We start from the raw sequence: 26,279 nt of genomic DNA on the forward strand, positions 1-26,279 counted from the left end.
CCAACTCCTACTGACTTAAGTGGCTCCACAGCTCCAATTTTGCTCTCCTTTATACTAATGAAAATCCTAAATAATTGCTCTTAAGTCAGTACACACCCATAGGATAAAGATGAAAAAAGAGCACAAGGGTCATTTTACTTTATAGCTTAGTTTGATACTTGTGTGACTGATTAACTCCAGTGTCACAGACAAAGAACATAAATAAGTGCCTTTGATTTGTATGTTTATGTAAAATAATAGAAAATCTGGGATATCAAATTGACCCATGATAAAATTGCATCATGAAAGACTGATTGGGAAGGGTATTCATGTTTTAGAATATGTTACGAATGAAAGAGGCTTCTGGAAACACTCTTAAGAAGAAGAAAGAGATGCTCAAATACTGTGCCAAACGAACGTGAGGCTTTAATCAGGAGAGAGTTTAACTCCTTACTTTTACAAGAAATAAAAACTAATGTCAACTATATAAAAGGACAATTATTCAAAAAAACCCAGAAAGATCTGGTCAAGTATGCAACAGTCATTGGTATGCATATGGTACCTGTTTGCCTCTGTGGCATACCTTCCAGGCACTCTGCTACAACTCCCATTTTGGAGGAATTAATGGTTTCTGTTATTTGTACAGCATGGACAGTGCTCTGACACCACAGAATTACTGCTATTAATCCTCCTCTGCTAACATGGTCCTATGCTGTCTTGGAAAAATGGCCTTCAATCATTTAATAGTTTGGCTCTTTTGAACCATTAGCAAATCAACTGATTAGATGGATTTGGAATTCAGAATAGTATAAACCCAACATTCCTATGTACTATACATACAGCAAGCCAATCTTGGGTTTATACCATCTACAGTTCCGTAAAAAAAGAAAATCCTTTTCCCAAAGAGCTGAGGGAAAATAAATAAATGCTTTGCTTGCCTTGTGGAGAAAAAAAAAAAAAAAAAAAGAGAGAAAAACCCCCCAAACACCTTTCAAATTTCACAGACACTTTCATGCTCAAGTTCTCATAGCTGGAGTGTATTCTGGTTAGCCTGTAGTCTTGTTTTGCTAGGACTGAATGCAGTAGCGCTCCTGAACTATCACTAGCAATAACTCGGACAACTAACACAGTCTTGTAAGGACTTCTAATTTTCCCCATGTTCACATTTTAGAAAACAAATTCTTTTAAGATTTTAACGAATTGTATTGCAGAACTTCTCACTGCACAATTGATAATAAAATTAAATGTAAATTATAAAAGTCAATTTCCCTTTGCATTTGCATATTTGCAGGCACACTTTTTTTCCTCACAAAAACGTATTAAAAATATCATACATATTTGCATGAGCAACAGCCAAAACCGTGTGTTTGGTAAACTTCAATATAACGTCGCCAAACTTTGGTTTTCAATAAGAATAACAGTAGTAATAATAGTAATAAAAAAATATCACACACCAGATTCTGATACACTGCCAGGGTTGGAATTCTTTCAACACACACGCAGGCCACGTGTTCCTGCAACCACAAGGCACAGGCCTTCCGACTCTCACGACGCTGAGATTCCTACACAGGCTTTCGACTGCAACAGGTGCAGCTGACAAAAAAAAAAAAAAAAAAAAAGACTTCCAGTAAGATTAATTCAAGCTCGAAAGCCTGCTTTAAAGAAAAGCCTCCTCCCCAGCCTCATAAGAAACAACAAGCAAGCAAAACCCCGCCAAACCACCGAATAATACCGTGGGGAAAGCGGAAGGAGAGATTCGCAGGGGAGCAGGAGGAGCCCCAGAAGGTCCCGTCTCACAGGACCACGAAGATTGACCCGGTAACAGGCAAGGCTCTGGAGGGGCGCAGGGACTGCCTGGCTCTGCGCAGGCAGCCTCAGGAGGAGGCTCAAGCCCAAACGCCCCGCGGCGAGCCCAGCTGTGGGCCAACGGTAGAGCCGGACCTTGACGAGCCGCCCAGGCTCGGCCTTGCGGCGGCCCCCGCCGCCTCACAACGTCTCTCGGAGGGAAGCGGCTCCGCCGCCAGGCGCGGCACTTACCGAGCCCCAGCACCGGGATGCTCCGGCCATTGGCGAGCGGCAGCGCGGGACAACCGCCCACCTTCCCCCCCACCACCCCCCCCCGCCGCCATACTTAACGGCTGCGGCCCGCGCCCTCCCCGACGGGACTACACCTCCCGGCAGACCCTGCGGCCGCCGGGGGCCGCGGAAGGGGTGTGGCCGCTGGCGGCGGCGCGGCAGGCGGGAGGGAGGTGATGGGAGCTGGGCCGCTGGCGGCCGGTGGGCGCGCGCGGGGGCGTGTGAGGAGCGGGGGCGGCGGGGAAGGCGTGCGCCCCGGCGTGACAGGAGCGGGGAGACGTGGGGCGAGGTCTCGGCGGTGTGGTGGGGCGTGGGGCAGCCCGGCTGATGCCCGTTTCCTTCCCGTGCTAGGTGGCGGCGGCACCGGGCCTGGCGGCTCTAACGGCCTCCCCAAGTATGCTGTACCTGGTCGGTCTGGGCTTGGGAGATGCCAAGGACATCACAGTGAAGGGGCTGGAGGCGGTGAGGCGGTGCCGCAGGGTGTACCTGGAGGCCTACACGTCCGTCCTCACGGTGGGCAAGGAAGCGCTGGTAGGTCTGGCCGCTGCTGTCGCCCAGAGGCCCGACGCCTCTCGTACCGGGGAGTGAGGGGGGTGCCTGGGTTGGTCGGTCAGTAAGGCCAACAGGAGAAACTGAAGGTGCACGTTCTCGAAAAAAGTGCATGCGTGACCTTCACGTACTGTATTTTATAGGAGAAATCGTTTCGCTACCTTGTCAGAAGACTGGAATGAAAATAAAATTTTTGTTCCTACAAGTATGAACACTAGTTTTCATCTCACATTCTAACCATGCATGGAGATCCTGAAATACTGGAGAACTGGGTTAGAAAATGTCTGATCTGTTTAAAAACAAACAAACAAAAAAAATCAAAAGGCGTAACAGAAAAATACATGGTTTGGTGCCTTGAACCTCTGTATCAGCCTGAGCTATTATGGTGTGCCTGCCGGGAATAATAATTTGCCTGTCCCACATTTCCATGTTTCCTTGTGGGCCAAGCTGTCTCACCGTGTTGAGACTTCTAGAACGTATACAGTTCAGTCAGAGATGAGTTGTTGAATAACACAGAGATAAGTTTTTTGTTAGTAAACAAGCCTTTTGGAGGAAGACAGTAGTAAAAACATACAGATTATAACTCTGATGGCTTCACTGGTCATAGAAAGGTAAAGTTTAATGTTGAAACAATACCAGAAAAAGAGGTTACCTACCCACAGAACGGGGATCTTGCCTCTGAATAAGCTGTGTAGTACTATCCAGAGATGCTCTCTGGGTCTTGGATGCTGTATAGCCATAACGTACTTGTATGCATACCTGTATGTACATACAGCACGTTGGACTTTTAGCTTGTAGTCAGCATTATGTGGTTTCCAGATACAAGCTAGGCTAGAATATTTGGGGCCATTTCTGGTATATCTGCTGTGTTTTGAAATTAAGATATACTCCATTGTCGTGGTTTAAGCCCAGACAGCAGCTAGGCACCACACAGCCGGTCGCTTACTCCGCGCCCCCCCCCCCCCCGCCAGTGGGATGGGGAGGAGAATCAGAAAAAAAAAAGTAAAACTTATAGGTTGAGATAAGAACGATTTAATAACTAAAGTAAAATAAACTGTAATACTAACAATAATTTAAAAAATACAATAATAATAATTGTAATGAAAAGGAATATAATAAAATTTTAAAATAATAATAATTAAAAAATAAACCCCAAGAAAAGACAAGTGATGCACAATGCAGTTGCTCACTACCTGCTGACCAATGCCCGAGCAGTGATCCACCCCTCCTGGCCAACTCCCCCCTAGTTTATATGCTGAGCATGACATTCTGTGGTATGGAATATCCCTTTGGCTAGTTGGGGTCAGCTTCCTTGCTATGCTCCCTCCCAGCTTCTTGTACACCTGCTTGCTGGCAGAGCATGGGAAATGAAAAATCCTTAAGTGCTACTTAGCAACAACTAAAATGTCAGTGTGTTATCAACATTATTCTCACACTAAATCTAAAACACACTGTACCAGCTACTAAGGAGAAAATTAACTCTATCCCAGCTGAAACCAGGACATCCATGTTTTTCTGTTTTTTTCAGTACAATGAAGCAATCTGAATTGAAATTAACCCATTCAGAACAAAATGTTACTTTTTTTGTTGTTGGATAGTTGGAAAATTGCAAAATAGAAGTGATTACTTGGATATTTACTTTGCAGAATCTGCATTTGCTATGAAAAAACCTGATGGATTCCTAGCCAGCTGAAAGTAAAATATTGAATAATAGAAAAATGCTGAATATTTTTGGCGTGGTTATTTGCGGGGGGTGTGTGTCTTTATTTTGTTTTTCATTGTTTTAAGTCTTTTGGAAACCTTGAAGTCTCAAAGATGAGTTAATTGGGAAAAGTGATCAATAAAAACAAAGTAAGAGTTGCTGCCTTATCTGAAACTGCCTAAGAGAGAATATAGGAATTAATCACCAAGTGTTGATAATACAGCCCCTGAAGGTCAGTCTCTCCTAAGCAACATGAGAAGTTATGGGAAAGCTCTGAAGAGATAAAGAACAGATTCTTTCCTGCAGGGATTTTCTAGAAATCCTCCTGTGCTGATGCTTCTAAAATCAGATCTCGAAATTACATGACTTGCTTAGTTTATCTTGTTGGCCTAAAACATATATTAAAAGCTATTTGATGTTGACTGTCTAAATCAGCCCTCAATTTGGTGAAAGAACGGTTTGGACCCAGTGACGTCCCACTGAGTATACATTTTAGTTTTTGTCAGGAGAGTGCTTATTATATAATCTCTAATTAATGTGCTTTGATTTGCATTGTGGAGCAGTCTCAAAGCATGCAAATAGATTCCATTAGAAAAAAACAAACTGGAAGGTGTGCTTCTGGGAACGCACCTATTGTGCTTTATAGTGTGCATTCATTTACAGTATTGGACTAAAGTTAGTGTGGTCCAATGGTAAGCCCACCAAAATGTATGTAGCATTGTTATTGAATTCTCAGCACCAAGTGCTTTGCTTTATAGATCAGCTCCTCTTGTGCTGTACTACTTGCTAACGTACATCTAGTGTAAGATACCCAATAAAAACAAATGGCATGTCAAAATTTGTTGTAGTTTGTTTAGTATAGACCTCAGCAGTACTCCAGGGTGGCCATCAGCTGTTCTGAATCACAGATACAAGAGCTGCTTATACATTTATTTGGTCCCCTTTCTATCGAATCTGTACAGGTTGCAGTCTGTTTCACAGGGAAAATAATATCCTCATTTTACAAAGGTAGAGAAACTTAACCAAAAATGGTGAGGAAGTCATCTTTAGAAAAGGGAACCGAACCCAGTAACAGAGATCCCATATGTAGTACTCTAGCTATGGGACGGATTTTTTTTATGGAAGCACTACTCTGCTTCTGTACAAGTATGATGGTTCTCTTGTCCATTTACTAGTATTTGTGGGCAAAGATGAAGCTATTGCTGAAGTCACAGGAGAAGTCAGAGGAAAATCTTTCTGGACCATAACTGACTTAATAGTTTTATCAATTTGTCAATATTTGTAATACCACCCACATTTTCTGAATACTATTTAGAGCAAAACCACCTTTTTTGGTCTATGCCCTGGAAAAAAACCTTTATCTAATCATGTAAAGAGCATGTGAAGTGTATGTTGGTACATGACTTAGAGACAGATATGTTCAGGATGGTCAGACAACATGTTCTACTACTAACTGAAGTTTTATTACACGTGAGGTTGATTCTAGAAACAAAGGCATTTAAAACATACAAAGAGACACAATGATTACTGAGCTGCTGAAGAAAAGCGAAGGACGTGATCAAATACATGTTTACCTGTATCCATAGTAAAGTATTTCTTAGAGAGAACTGAAGATGAAGGATTAATATGAAGTAATTCCTTAGATGTGGTTAGTTACAATGTACTACGGAAGAATCTAAAACACTAGGTTGTGGTATAGCTAGTGTTATATTTGTTTCTGGTTTGATTTCAGTATTATAACTAGCCTAAGCAGTTAGGCTCAGACTTGTGAGACGGGATGCCTTACAGTAGGATGACCAGTTAAATTAATGATACCTAGAGTCCACCCAGGTACCCTCAATATGCAGGTGTAATTGAGCTACCTTTGGAGCAGCTCCTCAACTGACAGAGAAAGCATAAAAAAAACAAGTCAGTATCAGCATAATGTGCTTGACTAATTTTTGTCAACTTGGGAGCTGCTTTATGGGAAGCTTAGGTGTTCTTGCAAGGGGAGGCAGGGTTCTATATGATGTGAGTCCAACTGCTGGGGAGAATAATAAAGTTGGCCTTTCCAGTGTCCATTGTCTGCATTCCTGAGTGAGTGCCCAGAGAGATACGAAAACATTCCTGTGTGTCTTATTTTGGTGTTTCTTATTAATTTCAATTTCTAGGAAGAGTTTTATGGAAAAGAATTGATTTTGGCTGACCGAGAAACAGTGGAACAAGAAGCAGATGGCATTTTAAAAGAAGCTGATGTTTGTGATGTCGCATTTCTTGTAGTTGGCGATCCTTTTGGGTAAGACAAAGCAACATTTTAATTATTGGTGTAGCTTGATCACTCTTATTTTTTCAATAGGAAGGAGCCATACTCCATAACTGTAATTCTTTATGGAGTGGCTGATTTTCAGGCCAGAAGCACGTTTTATGTCTTTGTATATTTTTTCTTGCGTTAAAAAGGTACATGCAATTGTCTACACTTTATCTTGCTTTGGAGTTTCCTTGCCCAGATATCCCTTATAGATAGGAATGTGGACCCTTCAGGATGTGTAAATCATTCCTTTAGCAGTCACTTATCATTTCATTCTCCATGCTAACTTTTATAGAGAATATTTTGTTCCAGGTTTTATCTGCTAACAGAAGAAATTCTAGGATATCGCATAATTAAGAAGTGTGCTATGTTTTGAGAGAGTATTCTTTTAGTTGCTATTTGTACTTATAAACAGCTTTTATGTTGAGTTGTTTTAGAATGAATACTAATTGTTGGTTGTACAGTGCTTCTGCTTTGATATATTGTAGTTTTTAAAATCACTTAGGTTGCTATAAATGTCTTCTCATTTTGGTTTATTAAGGCTTTTGTTTCTGCTTTTTATTCCTGCTGAAAAGTGTAGTCTTTTTCTATCACCAGAAGGATCTCCTTCTGTCTTTTCATTCAGGCATCATCAATCTGTAATGTCAAGCCATACAGAAGAGCTTTTAGTCTCCAGCTGGTGATTCGAGATTTATACCACAGTATTAAGGGGCACAGGAAAAATCAAATCACTGAGCACCCTAGTTGTGAGTGAAAAAATAGAGTGTATGGAAAAAGAGGAGCAGTGTGCACATCTGTCAAAAGCGGATAATTTATGTAAATACATGTTGAAGTGAATTGGTAAGAGAATATTATATTAAACTAGTACTTGTGGGCAGATGATGCTGTATTTCAGAAATATAATTATACTTTCAATGCATGTTAACATTAAAATTAGGATTCATGTAGAGTGTAGAGCCATGTTACCTGTACACAAGATGAAGAAAACCAGCCTACATGTATTGAAATGTTATTGCTACTTGTAAGCAATATCTTAATCTGCCTCAGTTATCATTAGTTTCAGTGTCAAAATACTTCAACTCTGATTAACATACTACATCACTGTAGTTGCTTCTCTCTAAATGTTTATGTTCTTAGCTCTTAATATTGCAGCTAGACCTGGTCCTATGCCCACATAGAGCCCTAAGGATTTAGGAGTTCATAAGGTTACTAGGAAAGAGTACTAAATGTTTCTGTCCTAAGAGGAGCCATATAGGAGGAGGATAGAAACCATGTGACTGCAGCTGATCATAGAGTTTCAAGTATATTTGCAGGTAAGAAGTGTACTTGGCAGCCCTAGGAGGTCTCAGGTGTTGGTGGTTAGTGGTTAAAGTGATAAGCTGTGTCCCTGTCCTTGCTGTTGTTCACTGCAAGCTTTTATCTGCATGTATGGTAACAGCTATGGATGTGCTAGCAGGAACCTGACAGTCTCAGTAGTATAATGGAAAGCCCACCTTCATCTAGCCTGGTGCTAACGTTCATATTACTACTACCCATAAAACTTAAAATCTCTATCAGTGACAGAAAATACTAGTATAGCTCTGGGTGCAGAGGGCTGGCTCTATGAAGCCTTTGCTGGTATTAGCTAAGTGTTCATGAGGGCACTTCTGCTTTTAGCTACAGTCATTATGGACAAATCTATTGGGAGAAGATACTGGCTGGAGCAAATTTCAGTGAATAAAGCCAGCTGATCCCTTGGTCGATATTATCATAACCACAAAATCCTCCAGTGCTTCTTGTCCTGTGTATATGAAGGGAATAATACAAGGCTGTAAAACTAGTCCCTCCTTCTCTTAGAGCAGGCATTCTTAAATCTCCTTTGCTTACGGAAGTCAGGAGCATAGTTTGTTTACTAACCATAGTGGTGTTTTACATCACTTTACTGCATTCTCCTAGGTCTGGGAGCTTGTTTGTATCAGGGTCTCTGATTTCCCAAATGCAGATTCCTCTGTTTTTTCTTCCTCCAGTGAAACTGATTTCTTTTTTAAATGATTGATCCTTGCCCCGTCCTGCCACATATGTGTTCTAGTCTGAAGCACCTAATCTGCTGATTGGTGCTAGTCAGACATGCAGTGTCAAGATTATCAGACTAAAAATCAGGGGAATTCTGTTAAAGTCCAGGCCAGGGTGAAAGTAGTCCTCCTATTTAATTATTCTGATCGGCATATGCTTTTTCTTTCTTTGCTTCATTCTTTGGAATGGCCACACAGAAATGTGTGGGAATGAGATGGCTAAGGTCATTATTGAGGTTTGGTAAATTTAGGCAACAGGCAGATGCATTTGCATATTTCACATGGAAAATGGAGTGCCTAGCATGTATGTAAGCATATATGCAAGCAAGATACATATGTAAACATTGTTGCAGTTCAAAGATTTGCTGGAACTGTATATACTTAGCATTTTAGAAGGACCCTAATCCCAACTGTGTTTACAAGCCCAGTGATTCTTGCACCAGTCACTGCAAGGTGTTTATTGACCATTAGACCTGGAGCCAAATTTAGCTCAGTTCTAAGCTTAACTAGAATTTTCTTAATTATTTCATAATAAACTTGATCACTCAAACTTAGGCATTGTTAATTTGAGTAATTTGGCTTAAATATTATAAAAGTTGATTTAGTCTAAGGTTGTTTTTTCTAAGTACTGCATGCAGTTTACCTTAGTCTGTTCAAAGTTCTTGTCTGAGTGTGTTGCTTTCCTGGCATGCACTGGTGCAGATAGGAGAAGGCCTGGCTGTGTAGCGAGTAAGGAAATATTCGAGTTTTGTTGAAGTTGCCAAATAGAGTTGACCTTTACAGTTCAACAGATGTCCAACAGACACCTGCAGAAGACAAAGGATAAATGGAACTTTCCTTTTCAAGTACTTGCCAAAGCTACTTTAAAAAGCAACAATTGTGTTGGTGTTACCATTTTAATGATGCCAGAAAGCTTCAAAGAACCGTAACATACTGAGGGTGCCTGTATTTTCAGCTAGGGAAGATAACATATGGAAGCCTTATTGGAGTTTTTACTTTCCCATAACAATTAGTCAAGTTATTGCTGCCCTTTTGGCACCTCTGCATTGCCCTAGTTGCGAAGAGTTTAACTTGACTTTCAAAACAAACTATATTGCTAGTAACACTTGGTCACTTTATCTTTTCAATCTTTAATTCCTTTCTTTTCTTAACACAGGGCCACAACGCACAGTGATTTAGTACTACGTGCAGTAAAATTGGGGATTCCGTACAAGGTCATTCATAATGCTTCAATAATGAATGCAGTGGGCTGCTGTGGCTTACAGGTAACATTTTTGTATATATGCCATTCCACAACTGCTAAACTTAGAATTGGTGAGCTCTTCTACTGCTGTAGCAGTGCACCTTGCAATCTGAAGTTTGAAGATCTGTAGCAACCATACACTTCTGTTGTCAGAATTTGTTAACACTTCCTTTTTAGCGTGCTACATGTCAGCAAAAGTTCCTTTCGATGAGTGCATGTGAAAATGAATAGTAGCACTTCTATTCTTCTCTGCCCTCTAACCTCCCTCTGCCCCAGGAGACTTTGATATTTAAATTATTTTACAGATAAAACTTTGCTCGTGTTGGCTTCCTTCTACTACTGATGGTCACCTGATTTTTTTTTTTTTTTAAAAGATTTATAAATTTATAAATTAAGTTTATTCTTAAATTAGGTTGTTTTCCTGTTGAGAAATGTGCTGGTCTTGTCATCAAAGGGATACATGCACAAGGCTGTCTATATGCCCAACTCAGATCATAACTAATTCTAAAATCTTGTACATGATACATTCTTTCTCTCTGAGATTGACCTGTCTTCACTTTCTACCCACCTGCTGAGAGAGGAGGGATTTGCCTTGCCAAGAACTAGAAGAAATGACAGGTTTTGTGCTTCTTGAATGGCTAAAGTAGAAAAGGTCTAGTGTCCCTCAAGAAAATACTTCACTACTTCCTTTTACACATGTATAGGTCCATTATTACTTCTAGTGCATGAAAAACGTTACAGCAGTGTATGTATCATAGCTAATCACATATAAATTAGTTGAAGCTTCCCCCTCTTCTTTTCATTCATTACTTTAACATAGAACCTGCCCTCTTAAGGTTTAGAATGGTTCCCTGTGTATGGGAACCCCTAAATCAAGCTCTCACATTACCAAAACCAAAAGCAAGCACAGGAATGTAAGTGTACTACAGACAAGAGTTAAGGGTTTGAACAATAAGTTTTCATCACTGAAGGAGGAAGCATTCCTCCCTAGCTTAACATGAAAGAACACCTGTTTTTTTAATTTCAGCGAACAATTGACACCTTCAAATTTGCACTGACAAGCTCCAGTAGCCTTATTTCAATGCTGCCCAGCAGCAGAAGAAAATCTGTTGCAATAAGTTGGGTATTATCTCTGGCTTTGATCACATCTGAATGGTTTAGAAATACGACCGCCCTGTCTCATGTGGCAGTTCAGCAGCACTGCATTGACACCTGTTCTGAGATATGAATGCTAATGCTAAAGGGAATGCAGGACAAGATTCACATTCTTTATAATTCTTCCTGTGAGCACTTCCTTAGTGATACCTGCCTATTGCTGTAAGACTTAAGCAAAATTATCTTTTAGGAAGGAAATAGGCTCCTTGGTGTCTAAAATCTACATGTACAGCAGACAGATGGCAGCTGTTGCATGACTGCACTTACTGGGGCGGGTAACACAAGAGTTGAGGCCAGGGCTCACTCTTTCCCCTTTTCGCTTCATGGTGGTACAAAGTTTGCTTCTGCTGTCAAGCTGTTGAGAAGTAGTTTCTGCTACCTGCTATCTTTTTACTGTTCTTGAAAGTTCATTAGGAAGGAAGATGAGAGGCTCACATTCCCAAAGAGACCAGGTGACTAAGTTTTCTGGAAGTTTGCTTCCCCACAACTCCAGCTAGGCATAGGAAGGAGGAATATAGAGCCTCTAGGTTAAAGGAAAACAAGAGCAGAAAACTAACTGGGAATATATTGCAAACAGTCCATAAGGTTTTTCACGTACACAGAGTTTTGGAGATTAGTTTACTATTTCCTTATCCCATGCTGAAGGGAACAGACCGTGAAGGAAATGTGATGTTATTCACTCTGGCATTAGTCCCCTTTTCCATTCTGGCTTGGGAGGGGCTGCCTTCTCATAATTCAACATTCCTGTTGTTGTATAAAGCATTTTAGAAAATAGTGATCATATTGTATTACCGGACAGACTATAACCAGCTGTGTGTTTAACTCTTCATTGCTCCTTGTAGGCATAACAGCAAGTGAGGGGTATCTGACAAAAAAGTAGCCTGTGATTTAATTAGAGTTGTGGTGGAAGTTTGTAATTTCTTTCAACAGTCTTTACATTCATGGCTGTCTCCTGCCATCAATTTAGTTTTGGAGTTACTGTGTTTCAGACTGCAAAGTTGCTGTCAAGTGTAGTAGGGATTCCTCTTTTGCTTCACCACAGAAAAGGCTTGGCTTTTTTTCTTGTTTTAATCTGATTGTGATACAAAACCTCTTTCTTTCTTACTAGACAAAAACAGGAAACACCTTTATACGCTGTTCTGAAAGCCATGTGCGTAGTGAGCTGTAACTGGTGATTAGTAAAATGCAGCTACGGCCCAGTCTGTTCACAAACAAACGTGTCGCTTGTCATCAGAGCAATATTTCTGTGCAGTCAACAACATTCTGGTAGTTGTGCACTTCTCCTGTACAGCAGTGAGTTACTGAAGTCAGTAGAGCAGTAGCGATGGTTTGTCACCTTCAATTCATAGATATATTTCTTGCCAAATTGTAAAGAAGGGTGAATATATATTTTCAAATACTTTATTTTTTACTGTCTTGCCCATTTAACAGAATAAATGCAGCTGTTCTGAAAGCTGCACAGGTGAAGATTGTATTTGTACAAAGAACAGGGGTTTTTTTAGTTTTGAAAATTAAACTTTTTGAACTTCTAGGAAGCTCTCACAGATTGATGCAATGAGCTATAGCTATTGAAAGCAGGGGATAGTATAACTTAGCAAAGCATTAGTCTGACTGGGCATAAGGCTCTATGACTTGCTGTGGCTCCCTCTTCTACACTGTTCTTGCTGTGCTTCACTGTGTCAGATTTTTATTTTCAAGCCTGAGGAACATCTCTTCCCTCAAAAACAAATGAACACTGCCAAGGGGGAGAAGCCAGGAAAAGTACCTGTGTGTGAGTGCCTCTTAGCACATTCTTTGCAGGTTCACCTTTCTTGCCTGGAATCTGACATGTAGGTGTGTTGATCACCGACTCTTGTTGTAGTGGGGAACAACCACTGGTGAAGAAAGTCATCAGTTTGTTATCTGGTCACACTGCCAGCGAAGTCAGGAAAAGGGGACAGAAGTCCCCAGGGGAAGGCCAGAATTCTCAGAGAGCACTTTTAGTGGGTGGTAACCAGTGAGACAGTTCAGCTTTCCTCATCAGCAGCTGCTCTTAGTTCCATAGCTTTGGAAAGCTGAGTATTTTAGGTAACAGGCTTACCTCTGTTTTACCACTGCTCAGCTACCCTGTGAGCAAGACATTGCCTTGGCTCTATCTGACTAGGATTCAGCATTGCAGGCTGAGAACAAAGGGAGAACCTAGACTGACTTCGATGGCTTTATCTGCACCCACACTCAGTTTTTCAGAATAGGGCTGATTGCTAAGGCTTTTAGCCTTAGAATAAATAGGCAGAACACTCAGGACCTCTAATTTACACCTTTTTCATTCCTTCCTAATCTGCATGACATCTGGGTTAGTTTAGGAAGGTCACTGGCCAGAGTGGTGCTCTCAGGCCAGAATCCTCTCTGACCCAGTTCTGTTAACATATCTTTGAGGCAGCAGTATGTATGGTCAAACACATGAGGAAGACTCTGCATCATACTGACCTGTCGTGCACGTGAAGGAAAGATGCAACTTGAAATGGCTTGAGATAATGGTATTACTGTAAAAAAGGAGGATTGAGGACTAAAGTGCAAAGCTGGAGGCAAGCCATGGGATGAGAAGCATTTACTTTATATTTTGGTAGGGTAGCTAGGAAAAAAACATGTCATGGCAAAGACATGCCTTTCTTTTGAGACATACCCACTTTCCACCTGAATAGCTTCAGAACAAACATCTGCATGTCCCCTTGTTTCTTTCAGTGACTCATCTCGATTTTTTTGTTTGTTTGCAGTCCAGTTAATTCTTGTAAAACAATTATGGTTATAAAATAGTTTTGTCTTTTCACTACTAGCTGGTCACTTAAATGCAAAAGCAGTGCTTATTATGTTATTTTTGAGTCTTTACTGAACAGGTGAGTACATTTTCGGTGTCAAGCAGAAGAATATTACTTATAGGTAAGGAAGCTGAAAGATGCTATCGTTACTTGCTGTGGTCACAGTCAAATAGAAAACCTGTAGTAGCTGCAGGAACAGAACCTCTGAATTCCACTCTCTCTATGTGCCCTAATCTTCAAAAATGCTCTTTTTTCTAATAGGAGGGGTTCTTCACAAAATGGTTTTTTTCACTGACAGTTAAAACAAACTGTTTTCCATTACTGGTTGGTTTTCTCCTTTACTACCAGCTTCTGAGCCTTTTATATGTTGGCATTTGTTTCTCAAACCAATTAAAGGTTAAATCAGTGCTAGTGACACTACTTCATTACTCACAATTGCTGTCCAACTTAGTGCCATTTGTCACCAGCAAACATGACCCAGAAACATCAATTTAATCAAAATAGATTTTTTTCTCAATTTATATATCTTCATTTCAGATTAGTAACCCAACTGACCAGGGTGGGAAGGAATGATTATTTGATATTGCTGGGAAGAGTCTTGTGAAGTTATTAAAGATAAGGTGATATTATCTTGGAGGGAAAATCCTGTCCTGTTCCAGTTTGCTTGGAGTTTGAGTCTTTTGATAGCTGAATTTTGCTCTGCTTGTGGGGTGGCTATTTCCTAAGTGCTGATACAAGAGGCAGCTAAGAGAAAATGTGTTCTTTCCTTCAGCTGCTTTTATGTGATTTGTCTCAGCTGCCTCCTGAAGACTGCAATCATGTGGAGTGGGCTTCCCTCAGCCAAACATCCTTTTCTTCGCAGTTCCTTTCTCTCTGGCATGTACTAAAGGCAACTGGAGGTTTTGGGGACAATTGAGCCAATCTGTTGGCTTGCAGTACAAAAAGGAGTCATAGCCCTGTGTGTGTGGATGGTAAAAACTTTCAATTTTATGTGAAGGCTGTCATGAGAGGCATTCAAAGTTGCTAAAGGTCTGTGGTACTAAATAAGATAGTGTGAAGGGCTAGAGCTAGGCTTGTGGTTGTTTCATGTGATGAATTACAAGTAAAAATGAAGTTTGGCTGATTCTTGCTACCTCTTTGTTGATGATTGTCCTACTTCCTAAGCTGTTCTCTGGCAGTAATATATAATATAAAGAACAGCAGGAGCCCTTTAATCTGATGTATATGGTCTGGAGGGTTGTTAACTAGTTACAGAGGATAAGGGGAAAAAATCTGACTTGTTAGGTTTCTTGTTTTGAGGATAAATGTTGTATAGCATCACATCAAAACACTTGTGACAAGGATAAACAAAACATGTCTTAGCTTTTCTTTGTATGTTCATTGGGATTTATCAAGAGCAACCTGGGATAATGCAAGGTGCTCTATGGTCTCCAAATTCCATTGAGGAACAGCCTTAGGAGAAAAAGCCTCTTGGTGTCTGTGAGTGGGATATGATCAGGCTGTGCAGTATCTTCATTTGCAGAACGTACCATCCTGTGAGGACTATCATCTGCAGTGTAACCTGTGACCATCTCAACACAGAACATTGCTGAGTAGCATGTCAGTCATACAGGGTTTACAGGCATTTGCATGTGTATACAGGTGCCAGGTCTGAAAAATGTAATGATTAGACTCCTTTTTACTTTCTTCCCCTGACACATATCCAGTTCTGAAGCTGTTTGAAATTTTAGGAGAGAAGGTAGGCTCGTAAGTGAAGAATTGCTTTGTCACCGTTGCAGCTGATACAGCAGTAATTCTGGGAAAGATGCTGTAAAAATAAATGTCTGCATTTTGAAATTTTTACTTCTTGGTTTCTCTGCAGCTGTTTCCCTACTGACCTTTAATATTATCTTGCATCTTCTCTCCTGCTTGCTTTAGTACTTTTTAGAGGGGTTGGGGGATCTTCCTTTTTTAATTTCCCTATTTAGTCTCATCTTGTTCCTTCTTTTTATGCCCTATATTTTTGTGGTGATTTGCCACACCAGTATTTTAAGTGAGGACTGTAGATCTGGACAGCTTCAGGTGTCTGATGTCATTCAGGCTGGCCATTAATGGAGTTGTTCAGTAGTTTCATTGAAATTTTACTTGTGTGCAGGCTTTCCAAGCTGAGATCATGGTACAGCACTTTTTCTTTCATTGTTTATTCTGGCCTCTCAATTAGTAATCAATTCTGCTTCTATAAACAACAAATAAGAAGTATCATTAACAGAAGGGTTAAAAATACTAACTGAAAACAGGCACCTTAGTACCAAAAGTTGTCAGACATTCTTTCATATTATGTGTATAAATAAAATAGGAGGTTACAGCTTGTTCTGAGGTGATGAAAGCGCGAGTTGAAGAACAGCTTTCTGCAGTGTTTTGTGAGAGGCAGAAAACTCGAGCGGACAGAGCCTCGGAGTAGAGTTCTGGCTTCGTTTCCTGACTTCAGCTATTGCATTGCAAAATTTAAGTGAACAAAGCTTTGCTTAAGCCAATTGCTACTTGGGCGAGGGGTGGGGGGGGAGGGGTATTTCCAAAGACAGGTCTTTCAAAATGACCTTTTGAAATTTTTCTGTGAAGTTTTTGAGCATTAGGGAGAAGGTAAGAAGGTTAGTTTCCAAGCTGAGAGCAGAAATGTCTGTCCAGCCATTTAACTGAGCTCCATTGAAATTCTGGCACTTTTGTGCCTGAGCAGAATGTAGGCACTCTAACAAATCTGATGATTAGTGCAAGTGTGATGCTTGAGATATTTTAGCTTGTACAGAACAGATCTTGCCCGCTCTTAAACCCCAGCTGCTTTATGTGGAGTGCAGCACACAGAAGACTGCTGTGAAACCTCATTTGCTGTTGCCTCTCATTAAAGCTGTGCCAGCAACTGTAGAGCATGATCATTTCACTGAAAATATACAGAACTCTTCATTGTCTTACTAAACTTCTTAACAATCTCAAAGCATGACATTAATCCTTAGTTGTGTTGTAATACACCTTGGTTAACAAATGTGTCAGTTTTATTCCAACAACAAGCATGATTTCTGGAATTTTGGGGCCCTATTCAGTCCTCTATGGTTGATGGAAAGAATTAATTTTTTAATTTCAGTGGGTTCTGGCTCTAGTGGACCTGCTGTCCACTGTAACTGCTGAATCCTTAGGATAGTAATGGAACTTTTGGTATTTACTGCTCTTTCTGCAGCAAGGCTTTTCTTGAAAGTCTGATATTTCATGCTAGATTTCAAGAGGTAGAAATTAGAACACAGCACAGGAAACTATTAGGAACAAAGTGAATCTGCATGAGGTACAGGGAGAGAGTTAAAAATGTAATTCTGATACAGTTATGTACTGCTGCTTTAATGCAGGCTTGCTGTGGTGGAAGAGCAGTGCCTATGTTTGCATAAATGTCAAATGTCTGCAGAGATCAAATGCTGAATGAGAAAGAAATACTTGTTTATGTCTGTAGAAGTGCTTGTAAGGTAATTGGTTACAAGTAGTCAAGCACAATAGGAGTATCCATTTATTGCTTCAGTTTCCCAGCATTCATAGATTGTTGGTGTACCAGAAAGTTTCCAGAGCAGTATTTTCCCCTCTTTAATTTAAAGTAAAAATATGTGCATATTAATTCTAGGAAATCTATTCTTTAGAAGTTTAGTTAGTAGAGGGGTATAAGTTTCAAAGGCATTTCTAGGAGGTTAGTAAAATAAGCCCCATTCTATCTTGTTGGTGTAGAAGCTACTTCTGTGCTGTCCAGGTGCTGAGATAACAAGTGTGAGTCTTTGAGACTGTAAGTACAGTTTTCTATGATATCAATACTTCATGAAGATATTCTGAAGTTATTTCTACTGAATAGACAGGCCATTTCTGACAAAAATGTTTTATTCTTTTTGGACATTCAGACTTCAGTTTTAATGCAAAACCTGGTACACAAAGGGCAGATTCAGTGAATCTGACTGGCAGTGCTTGCACAAAAAGGATAACTTGCTTAACTTCTTGTTGGCAAAGATGATGGAGAATCTTTGTAATGATCAATGGAAAAGAGAAAAATAACAATCAGAACAAGTGCTGTAGGGTATAAAGTTGAATGCCTAACTTGTTTTTAATATGTGGCAGAGTGGTTTAAAAGATCTGATTCCCAACAAAATACTTATCAGATAGTAACATTTTGCCCACTTCTGCACATCCATTTCTTTGCTAAGAGGCAGAGGTGGAAGTTTCTCTCCTTCAGGTTATCAAAATGCCAAAGAGACTCAGATGAAATTTGAGGTTACCTGAGGCCACTTTCTGTACTGAAGGAGGGCTGCTGCTTTTGGGAAATGACTGCAGTGGCCTTCAGGTGGCAGATGGTAAGCTAGCTAGTTAGGTTGATACTGGACATTTCAGCAGTTGTTGATGACTGAAGGTATACTACCAATGAGATTAAAGGTTAACTTGCTCCCAGATGCTCTAACAGTGAAGGGGAGAAAGAGAAACTTCTTGTTCTAATAGTTTTTCTTCAGATTTGGTACAAAATGGAAAGAGTTCTAGCTAGCCACATGAAAAATAGGCAAAACATAGCTTGTTTTTTTTTCTCTCTCTAGAATGCAGCCTTGAAATAGTTAACAAGTTACATCAGGAGCAATTCATTTGGTTTAACCTATATTTAGCATACTAGAAGAACCTTTAGGTTGTGAAATGTACACTTTGTGTTCTTGTCCTTGTGCTAGAATGAAATATTCAAAAGAGGAAACATTTTCAGTAATATTCCAGGAACCTTTGAATAAATGCTGTTCCTCTCAGCATGAATGGTTAAAATTTGAGCTTTTGGTCCCTTGAAAACAAACATGTTTCTGCTTTGATTCAAACTCTACTCTGCCAGCGTAAAGGAGTTAAAACCGCAACCTAATGGCACAGTAAAATAAGTATGTATAGGGAAATCCCCAGACGGCACAGAGCTGCTTTTATGTAGGGTCCTCTTCTCTGCTAACAGCACACACAGTGCCTTCTGTAGTGGGCTTGGAAAAGCAGTTTTTCCTTCCAGATTAACAGAGAAAGTGGGGAGGTTAGTCCATATAGCCGTGGCTTCGCTGGTAGGCTTGAGCAGACAGAATATTGGCAAGCTGTAAAATCTATCTGGGATGGCACCATTCCAGAGCTGAAATGAGCAAAATTGATGCATGGTTTTGCCCTTTTTCAAGTTGGTTACAAAAGCTTCCAAGCCAAACGCTGCCTTACGTTACACATGACTTTTGCTTTTGCATCACTGGAATGATTGGCAAGACTATTGCTTCAAATGTCTTCACCGAGATTAGGGACTTACAGTAACAGTGTTAAGATTGAGAATAAAATCAGTGAGGATGTTTGACCTAGAATCTGCTAGCAATATTCTTCTTACCATATGTGCATAAAAAATGTTGCATCTCTCTGCTTCATGCACAATCTGTCCCTGTCTTCAGATCTTCATATCCACCGTCTCTTTAGACTGTAACTTCTTTTGCATGATACAGCTTTCATCTGCAGGAAAGTGCTGTTTTAATACAAATACTACTGTATCATTAGAATCAAAACATTGTACGTATTATGGCATTATTAGAAGTTGCCTAGCCTTAACCAAAATAAGAAATAATAAGTAATAATTTTGGTGCTAATCTTACAAAATTTTTGCCTTTAAAAGGACTTCAGAATTAAATAACAAAGAATAGAAGGTAGATTGAAAGTTAGTTAATATCCATTGGAAAGGTGAATGCAGAGATAGGTAAAAACTTTACAGGTAGTTCATTAGTTGTTCTTTAACATGCTTTACTGTTTGGAGAGTAAAAGAACAGCACATCTCTATTACGAAGAAGAAAATACAGTTCACTAATTATGGGTTTTGTTAAAAAGAAAGGAGGGAATGCAACAGAATGCACTAAAACCAGGCAAGAGAGAGAGCAGCACAGGGCAGCCTTTTTAAAAGGAAGCATTATTTTTAATGCGATGTTTTGTTACGGATCTATGAAAGAGCAAACTTAAGCATCTTATAGGAGACTACTCTCCCTGTGGTATGAAACTTCTTTCTTAACTAGGCTGAGGACTTTTCAGTGCTGCCGATTGTTCATGGTTTTCATAGCATTTTATTGCATGCTCTACTTTTTCTTATTGTGTATATGTGTTACTGCATATGCTTTGTTTTACAGTTGTACAGTTTTGGAGAGACAGTTTCTATAGTTTTCTGGACAGATACGTGGAAGCCAGAAAGCTTTTTTGACAAGATCGAGAAGAACAGGCAGAATGGAATGCACACACTGTGCTTACTTGGTAAGCAGCAGCTACCCTGGCTCCTTAGCTATCATCTTCCACAGCGTCCAGAGACAATAGTGGTAGCATTAGATGAAGTCTGTGATTAAACAAATATTCTTACCTAACATGTATCTTTGAAAATATACTAAAAATTGGAATGTTAGTATACACGTACCTAGAGTCAATTCAGCCACTGTTCATGCTACAGCAGCCAGGAATTTCTTAATTCCTCTTCAGAAAATCCGTAAGAAATGATGCCATTGTAGAAGTCAAGTAAGAGCGGGAGGCCCATATTTGCTCTAAAGATCACTGTGATTTTAAGCTAGATCTAGCTCGGGATCCAATCAGATTGCAGTGACTAGCAGCTATCTTAAGACTTACTTAGGTTAGAGCTCAACACATTTGACTTTCCAGGGAGCTAAATCATACATTTAACCACATTTCTATTTTGTAACGTGACAGTCTTTTTTCTAAATTATCTTATCTAAGGATGTTTTGGCAAAAGGTGATTGTCATGTGAGAAGCTTCAGTGGTGTAAAAAATCCTTGCTGATCATGGAGCTGGAACGGAATATTGCTCCCACCTGACCACTGTCCCCAGGCTCTCCCATGGTGCCATCTGATCTTTATACTACCCAACAATCCTCAGCTGAAAGCCACTTTTTGAGTAACTCTACTAGTCTAGGTAACTCCTTAAAGATTATGGAACTGCCTGCATATAAACTATAAGGCACTTGCATATTTGTGTGTATATATATATATATATATATATATACACACACCTTTCTGTATCATCTTTTAGACACAGTTGGGATGTCTCAGTGCTGAATAAATTAGTATTTTGAGTAAAAACAAAGTCTGTGGTAACTGGAGGATCCTGAGCAGGAAACAATTTAAATGTTAAGCATCACTGCACATAAGACTTTCCAATGCCTTGAAACTTGTTTTCAAAGTTCACTGAAAATCAGAATTCTGATAATTTATTTTAAAGAAGGATGACTTCACAAGTGTTTTAAACAAGGGCTATTACAACTATATGTTAAAACAAAGTATTCTTTAGGTATTTTGTATAATCATTTCTACAGTCTCCCGTTGTATACATTTTGAAACCTTAAAATTGCATTATAAATCTCATGTTTTGGGGACAGTTGTGGTACCTGAGTCTAATTGTAGCTTACAGCTGAAAACTACTAATTTCCAAATTAATTCTTCCCTTAATACTACTTGGTCAGTCTGGTATGTATTGATTGTTTATCCAACTAGTCTAGATTGCCAGATAAGCAAATGTGAAATAAAAAGGTTAGTGCTGATGAACTTCTGAATTCAAAGTGACTTCATGGACAGATAAGCAATTTGGTAAACTGTGCACTAATAACCTTGCAGCTTTGCATTTTAAACTGAGTTGATTGTATAACTTAAGCAATACTTTTTTTTAATATCAAGATTAAAAATGTATCCAGCTTTCACTATCATAATGTTTTGAGGGCATTTGAATACAGATATAACGTTCGAATGCCTCTTAGAGAAATTGTGGTCAATTAGAGTTTCATAAAATTGCAGATGTGCAGAGTCTTACCTGACCCCTTCTGTATTTTATTTTTGTCCAAATCTTTTTTTTTTCCCCCATAAAAGAAGATTGTTCTAAATTTTGATTGGGACAGAAAGGAAGTGCTAACGAAAGTCAGGTTCCTGCACGGCAGTGATGCAATCACTGTCGATCAGTCACACTGTTTTACCTTATGTGACCACAATGTACTCATAATTTAAGAGTAGTCCCAATGCCCTGGTGTGCTTAAACATGCTGTCATTTAGCTATCCTGTGGTAATATGCCTGCGATTTCTATACTTAGCAGCATTTTTATTTGTCTGTGTTGCTCTGAAATCTGTGAAACTTGCCCTATCTTTGGGTAAAAATCACATGCATAAATCACAATACTTTGTGATTAACTAACATGAAATAGTATGTAATCCATATTCCTTTTTCCTGTAATAGCTAAAATGCTGTTATAAAGTTTATAGAATCTGCTAATTAAATTAAGCTTTATCTACATAGAAAACTAAGTGGGAAGTTTGTAGGGAACCTGTGTTTTAATATCTGTTTTATTCTACAGATATTAAAGTGAGGGAGCAGTCTCTGGAGAATCTAATGAAGTGAGTCACCATTTTGAAAATATATAGAAACACAGTATATTTACAAAGGGTTTTTTTGTACAAGGAACAAAGGTGCTTTGCCCATAGTCTAATACTGAATTGACCTGCCTTCTCCTCTTGTACTTCTCAGTAGCCACGGTCTTTTGTTTCTTACAAGGAGTGGAACTTTTTTTGTTCATGACAATAGGACCTGGCTTTATTTACAGTAACTGAATGATGTTGCAGCAGAGCATAATCTTTTCTTTGTTGCTGAGAGAAGCATTAAGTCAGAATGGGGTAAGCTTTCCGCTTGGCAAATGAAGTGTTATTTTACTACTGTTCTGTTCCAACCTGGAATAGATTAAGAGCTGAAACGGTGTTCTGAATTCGTTCTTCCTTACACTGGCTAGAAACAGTGTGAAGTACTGAATACACACCACCCTTTTTAACAGCTAAATAAGCAATATATGGAAAATGCTCTTAAGTTCATTCAGCTGTATTCATAAAGGCTCTTGCCACATCTTAATCATCTCCCTGCAATCTGTATGTTTTGACAGTGGCGATTATAGATGGTTACTTTATACGCATGCTGCAACTCTGGTCTAAATTAACATTTGTAAAGTCTCACAGTATCGTTGAGGTTTGTTTATTCTGGAGTTTCAAAATAAAATCTGCTTGACTCCACAGTTGGCAAAGAAAGCAGCATTTAATTTAAGAATGTATTTCTGGTCTGTAATCATCTGTCTGCAGGGCATTTGACAGAAAAGCAGTAGTTTGCCCTTGAATTTAAGTCTAATGCATCTTTCAGGAGTAGCTGCAAAACCTGCATATTGCTTCCAGCAGCTGAATTTGCTTTTAAGGCTCAAATGATCTGCCAGCTGGAGGCCCTGCTGTTTCACAGGTGTGGTGAAAGCACAAGAGACTTCTGTTTTCCTTAAAAATTGCACTCTTGTCTGTTTAAGTTCAATTTGCTGGTCTAGAGTTTTCTTGAAATAAACTGTAAGAATGCTAGGGATAATGAAATGGGTTATATGTGAAATTTCTCTACTTGTCTTTCCCTGCAGAGGAAGAAAGATTTATGAGCCACCACGCTACATGAGTGTGAATCAAGCTGCAGAACAGCTTCTTGCCATTATTCAAAACAGAAGGCTCCAAGGAGAAGAACCAGGTACTATTACTGCAGTGTTTCTATCTGCTACTACCCCTCTCAAGTCACACTTATTGATGAGCCTCTGAACTCTACTCTCTTCCTGTTAATCTTAGCATTCTCTTGCTCTGCAGTGGAATTGGGCTGCCTTAAATCCTAGTCACAAGATGGACTTGGCAGAGCTTGAACATAGTGTAGTTCAGTGAGCACAGACGAACGAGCACTAGTGGCTCCTGGAGGTTTAGTCAAAGCCTCAGTTTGGTAACCCTGTGCTGTTTCTATCCATCTTTAACTATGAGCTCTTTGATCCATTAGAGTTGCAAGAGACAGAAGGATTCTGATCAGTCAAGCTTCAAAAATCTCTGCTACTGGTCACACTCCGCTCTACATGAATACCAGCATGAATCTAGGTTAACCCAACAATGCACAACTGTTGGCCTTGAATTCTTAACAGTAGTCAAGAGCAAAATGAAAGATGTTTAGAGACCAAGGGTGAAATCATAGCAGCTGTTAAAAATCCTTTCATTTTATCCTTTATATAGAATGAATCAGAAGCAGCAATTTCCTCAAAGTGAATACAATTCCTGAATGCATTTCATATTCTATTTCTGCTGCCTTCCCATTCTTGCATTTAAACATCCCTAAGATACAGCTTTATTTTCTTTCTAGGCCAGCCCAATGATTTATTAATTGGAGGTTTAAGAAAGCAGTGTTAGGGTTTAAGCGTTTTGAGTACTTTTTCCTTTATGATAGGACCATTAGTCAATAAATCAAGCATTTAATCTTCTTTCTTACAGAAGTTACTGAAAACACAATTTGTGTTGGCCTTGCACGTGTGGGTGCTCCGGATCAGAAGATTGCTTCAGGGACGCTACATCAGATGTCCACAGTGGAATTAGGCGGTCCACTACATTCTTTGATTGTTACAGGCACTATGCATCCTCTGGAATTAGAAATGCTTAAGCTTTTTACTGTAGATAGTTCCAGTTTTGAAAATAATGCATTTCAAAGGACCGCTTAAATAAAAACGAGGCATTTAGATTTTTATTCCATCTTTAATTTCATGACATCATAAAGTTATTCCTGTGAATATTTAGAGCTTGTGTAAGTACAGTTAGATTGTATCTTGCTTCAAAAGACAACACTGTAGGAACACAGACATGCTTTTACCTGAGGCTACAAACTGCAAGCTGTACCTGCTGGTATCAGCTTCTAACATGTAGATGCCTCCAGAAACCTTTAAACCTTGAAAAACCCCTTCGTCTGACTCAGTCCATTGACATCTACATCAGCCTTAGCTTGATGACTAGGATAAGAAGTGCAAGTAGGGAACTGAAGCAGTGTACCAGATACCTGCCTGGCATCACTTTTGCTGTAGTACATTAACCAAGCCTACTGCACACATTGTTACAAGTGCATTTTAGATGTTAAGTTTTGTAGTTCTCTCACCAACAGAAACCTGTTATGTCTGTATCCATCTTTACAGTTGGGAGAGTGAATACAGACAGGTGAGAATGTTCTTTATGTCTAAACCAAGAAAAACAAGAACTCACCCTTTGGACAGTTGGTGAAACAGAGGGAGAAGCTGCACAGAATTTATTATTTCAGAAGGTTGCAACTTAGAATAGAACTGGATTTCTTCATATGTTAATGTTAGCATTTATGAAGTGCTGGACTCAAACTGCAGCAACCACAATGAACCTCAAGCCAATTCTCAGAAAACAGACTGCAAAACTTCTTTTTAAAATCAGCTAATGGATGATGGTGGTTGCTATTTCAACTAGTCTTCACAGTATGTATGACAACAAAGCAGACCTGTATGCATATTTTTTTTTAAACTGAAGATTTATTGGAAAGAAATTTGATCCCATATCTTTTCAGCAATATAGGATATTTAACATTTTATATAGACTGTATTCAAGTAGAAAAGATTACATTAAAAATTTCTAATATTGCACTTGGGACAAGTCATGGCTAAGCTACTAACATTAGCATTCCAAAACAAGATCATACATAGTCTTCAGAATCTGAGTGAGCTGCCTTGTGTTATCATTAAGATTTCTTTACAGGTATTTTGATATACTGTACTATTCAACTTAAGCTCACTGCTAAGAATAATTCCTGTAATTGAAAGGTAAAGGCAAGCAGTATGCTGAACGCAAGCAATATGCTGTATGCTACCAGGAATGATTTGGGCAACTTCTTCATTCACAATAGTTCACACTTCAGCTAAAATACTGTAGTGATTCATTTAACTCTTGTACAAGATCCCAGCATACACATGAAAGACTTCAATGCACGGGGGAAGTGAAATACACAACTGCTTTTACACATTATTTCACCAATCACCACATAGGCAAGAACCTTTTGTGGCTCACTGAAACGGACAAGTAGATTAACCAGTATTTGCACATAGTGAGACATGCAGTCTTCACATGCCAGGCACAGCAGAAGCATGACTGGCATCTTTTCACATTATAGCAGTCTCTGGCCAGTGAAGTCCCAAAAGGGATGGTCATTGCAGCAAAGCCTGAATGGGTGAGAAATCCAAAAGGGAATACCAGCAAGTTGCAGATAGGGATTTTCACAGAAGTGTAAAGGAGGAATTAACCACTGAGTCAGTGTTGGGGATCAGAGAAATGGATTGGGGGGGGGGGGGGGGATAAAAAAATCTCTCTATATTCATTCCCAAACACACTTAAAAGTGGTGGGAGAATCAATAATCATAGCAAGTGGCAAGTACTGGGGGAAACAGGACAGGGCTTAATTAGTAAGTAAAGCTGTTGCTCTGAACTGGTATTTAAAGATCTTGTTTAACAAGTAGTGATTAGGATTTGCATTTTATAGAAGCATGAAGGTTTCTGCAACTGAACTCTGCACTGTGAGAGAAAAGCTATGAACT

The 26,279-nt window shown here is 39.5% G+C and overlaps 2 protein-coding genes across 4 annotated transcripts in view; one reads left to right on the plus strand and one right to left on the minus strand.

Moving 5' to 3' along the window:
- The window catches only part of LOC126041596 (uncharacterized oxidoreductase ZK1290.5-like), a gene marked incomplete at its 5' end in the record, with an annotated part of 53,646 nt that extends 51,554 nt beyond the window's left edge, over window positions 1-2,092 (minus strand). The window contains 1 exon segment of the mRNA XM_049807518.1: window positions 2,017-2,092. Coding sequence (XP_049663475.1) covers window positions 2,017-2,092 — 76 coding nt within the window.
- DPH5 (diphthamide biosynthesis 5) lies at window positions 1,616-24,536 on the plus strand. Of its 3 annotated transcripts, none has more exons than XM_049807776.1 (8): window positions 1,616-1,804; window positions 2,407-2,586; window positions 6,457-6,581; window positions 9,801-9,909; window positions 19,999-20,119; window positions 22,212-22,251; window positions 23,295-23,398; window positions 24,175-24,536. In XM_049807776.1, the coding sequence occupies exons 2-8, from the start codon at window positions 2,452-2,454 to the stop codon at window positions 24,396-24,398; spliced, it is 858 nt and encodes a 285-aa protein (XP_049663733.1). In that variant the 5' UTR covers window positions 1,616-1,804; window positions 2,407-2,451; the 3' UTR covers window positions 24,399-24,536. The 3 variants fall into 3 exon arrangements, with proteins under 3 accessions (XP_049663733.1, XP_049663735.1, XP_049663734.1); XM_049807778.1 differs by lacking the exon at window positions 1,616-1,804 and adding an exon at window positions 2,209-2,228; XM_049807777.1 differs by lacking the exon at window positions 1,616-1,804 and adding an exon at window positions 2,236-2,256.
- Window positions 24,537-26,279: the final 1,743 nt, after the last annotated feature.

Source organism: Accipiter gentilis, chromosome 8 (genome assembly GCF_929443795.1).
Source record: "Accipiter gentilis chromosome 8, bAccGen1.1, whole genome shotgun sequence".
In the NCBI taxonomy this organism is placed as follows: domain Eukaryota; kingdom Metazoa; phylum Chordata; class Aves; order Accipitriformes; family Accipitridae; genus Astur; species Astur gentilis.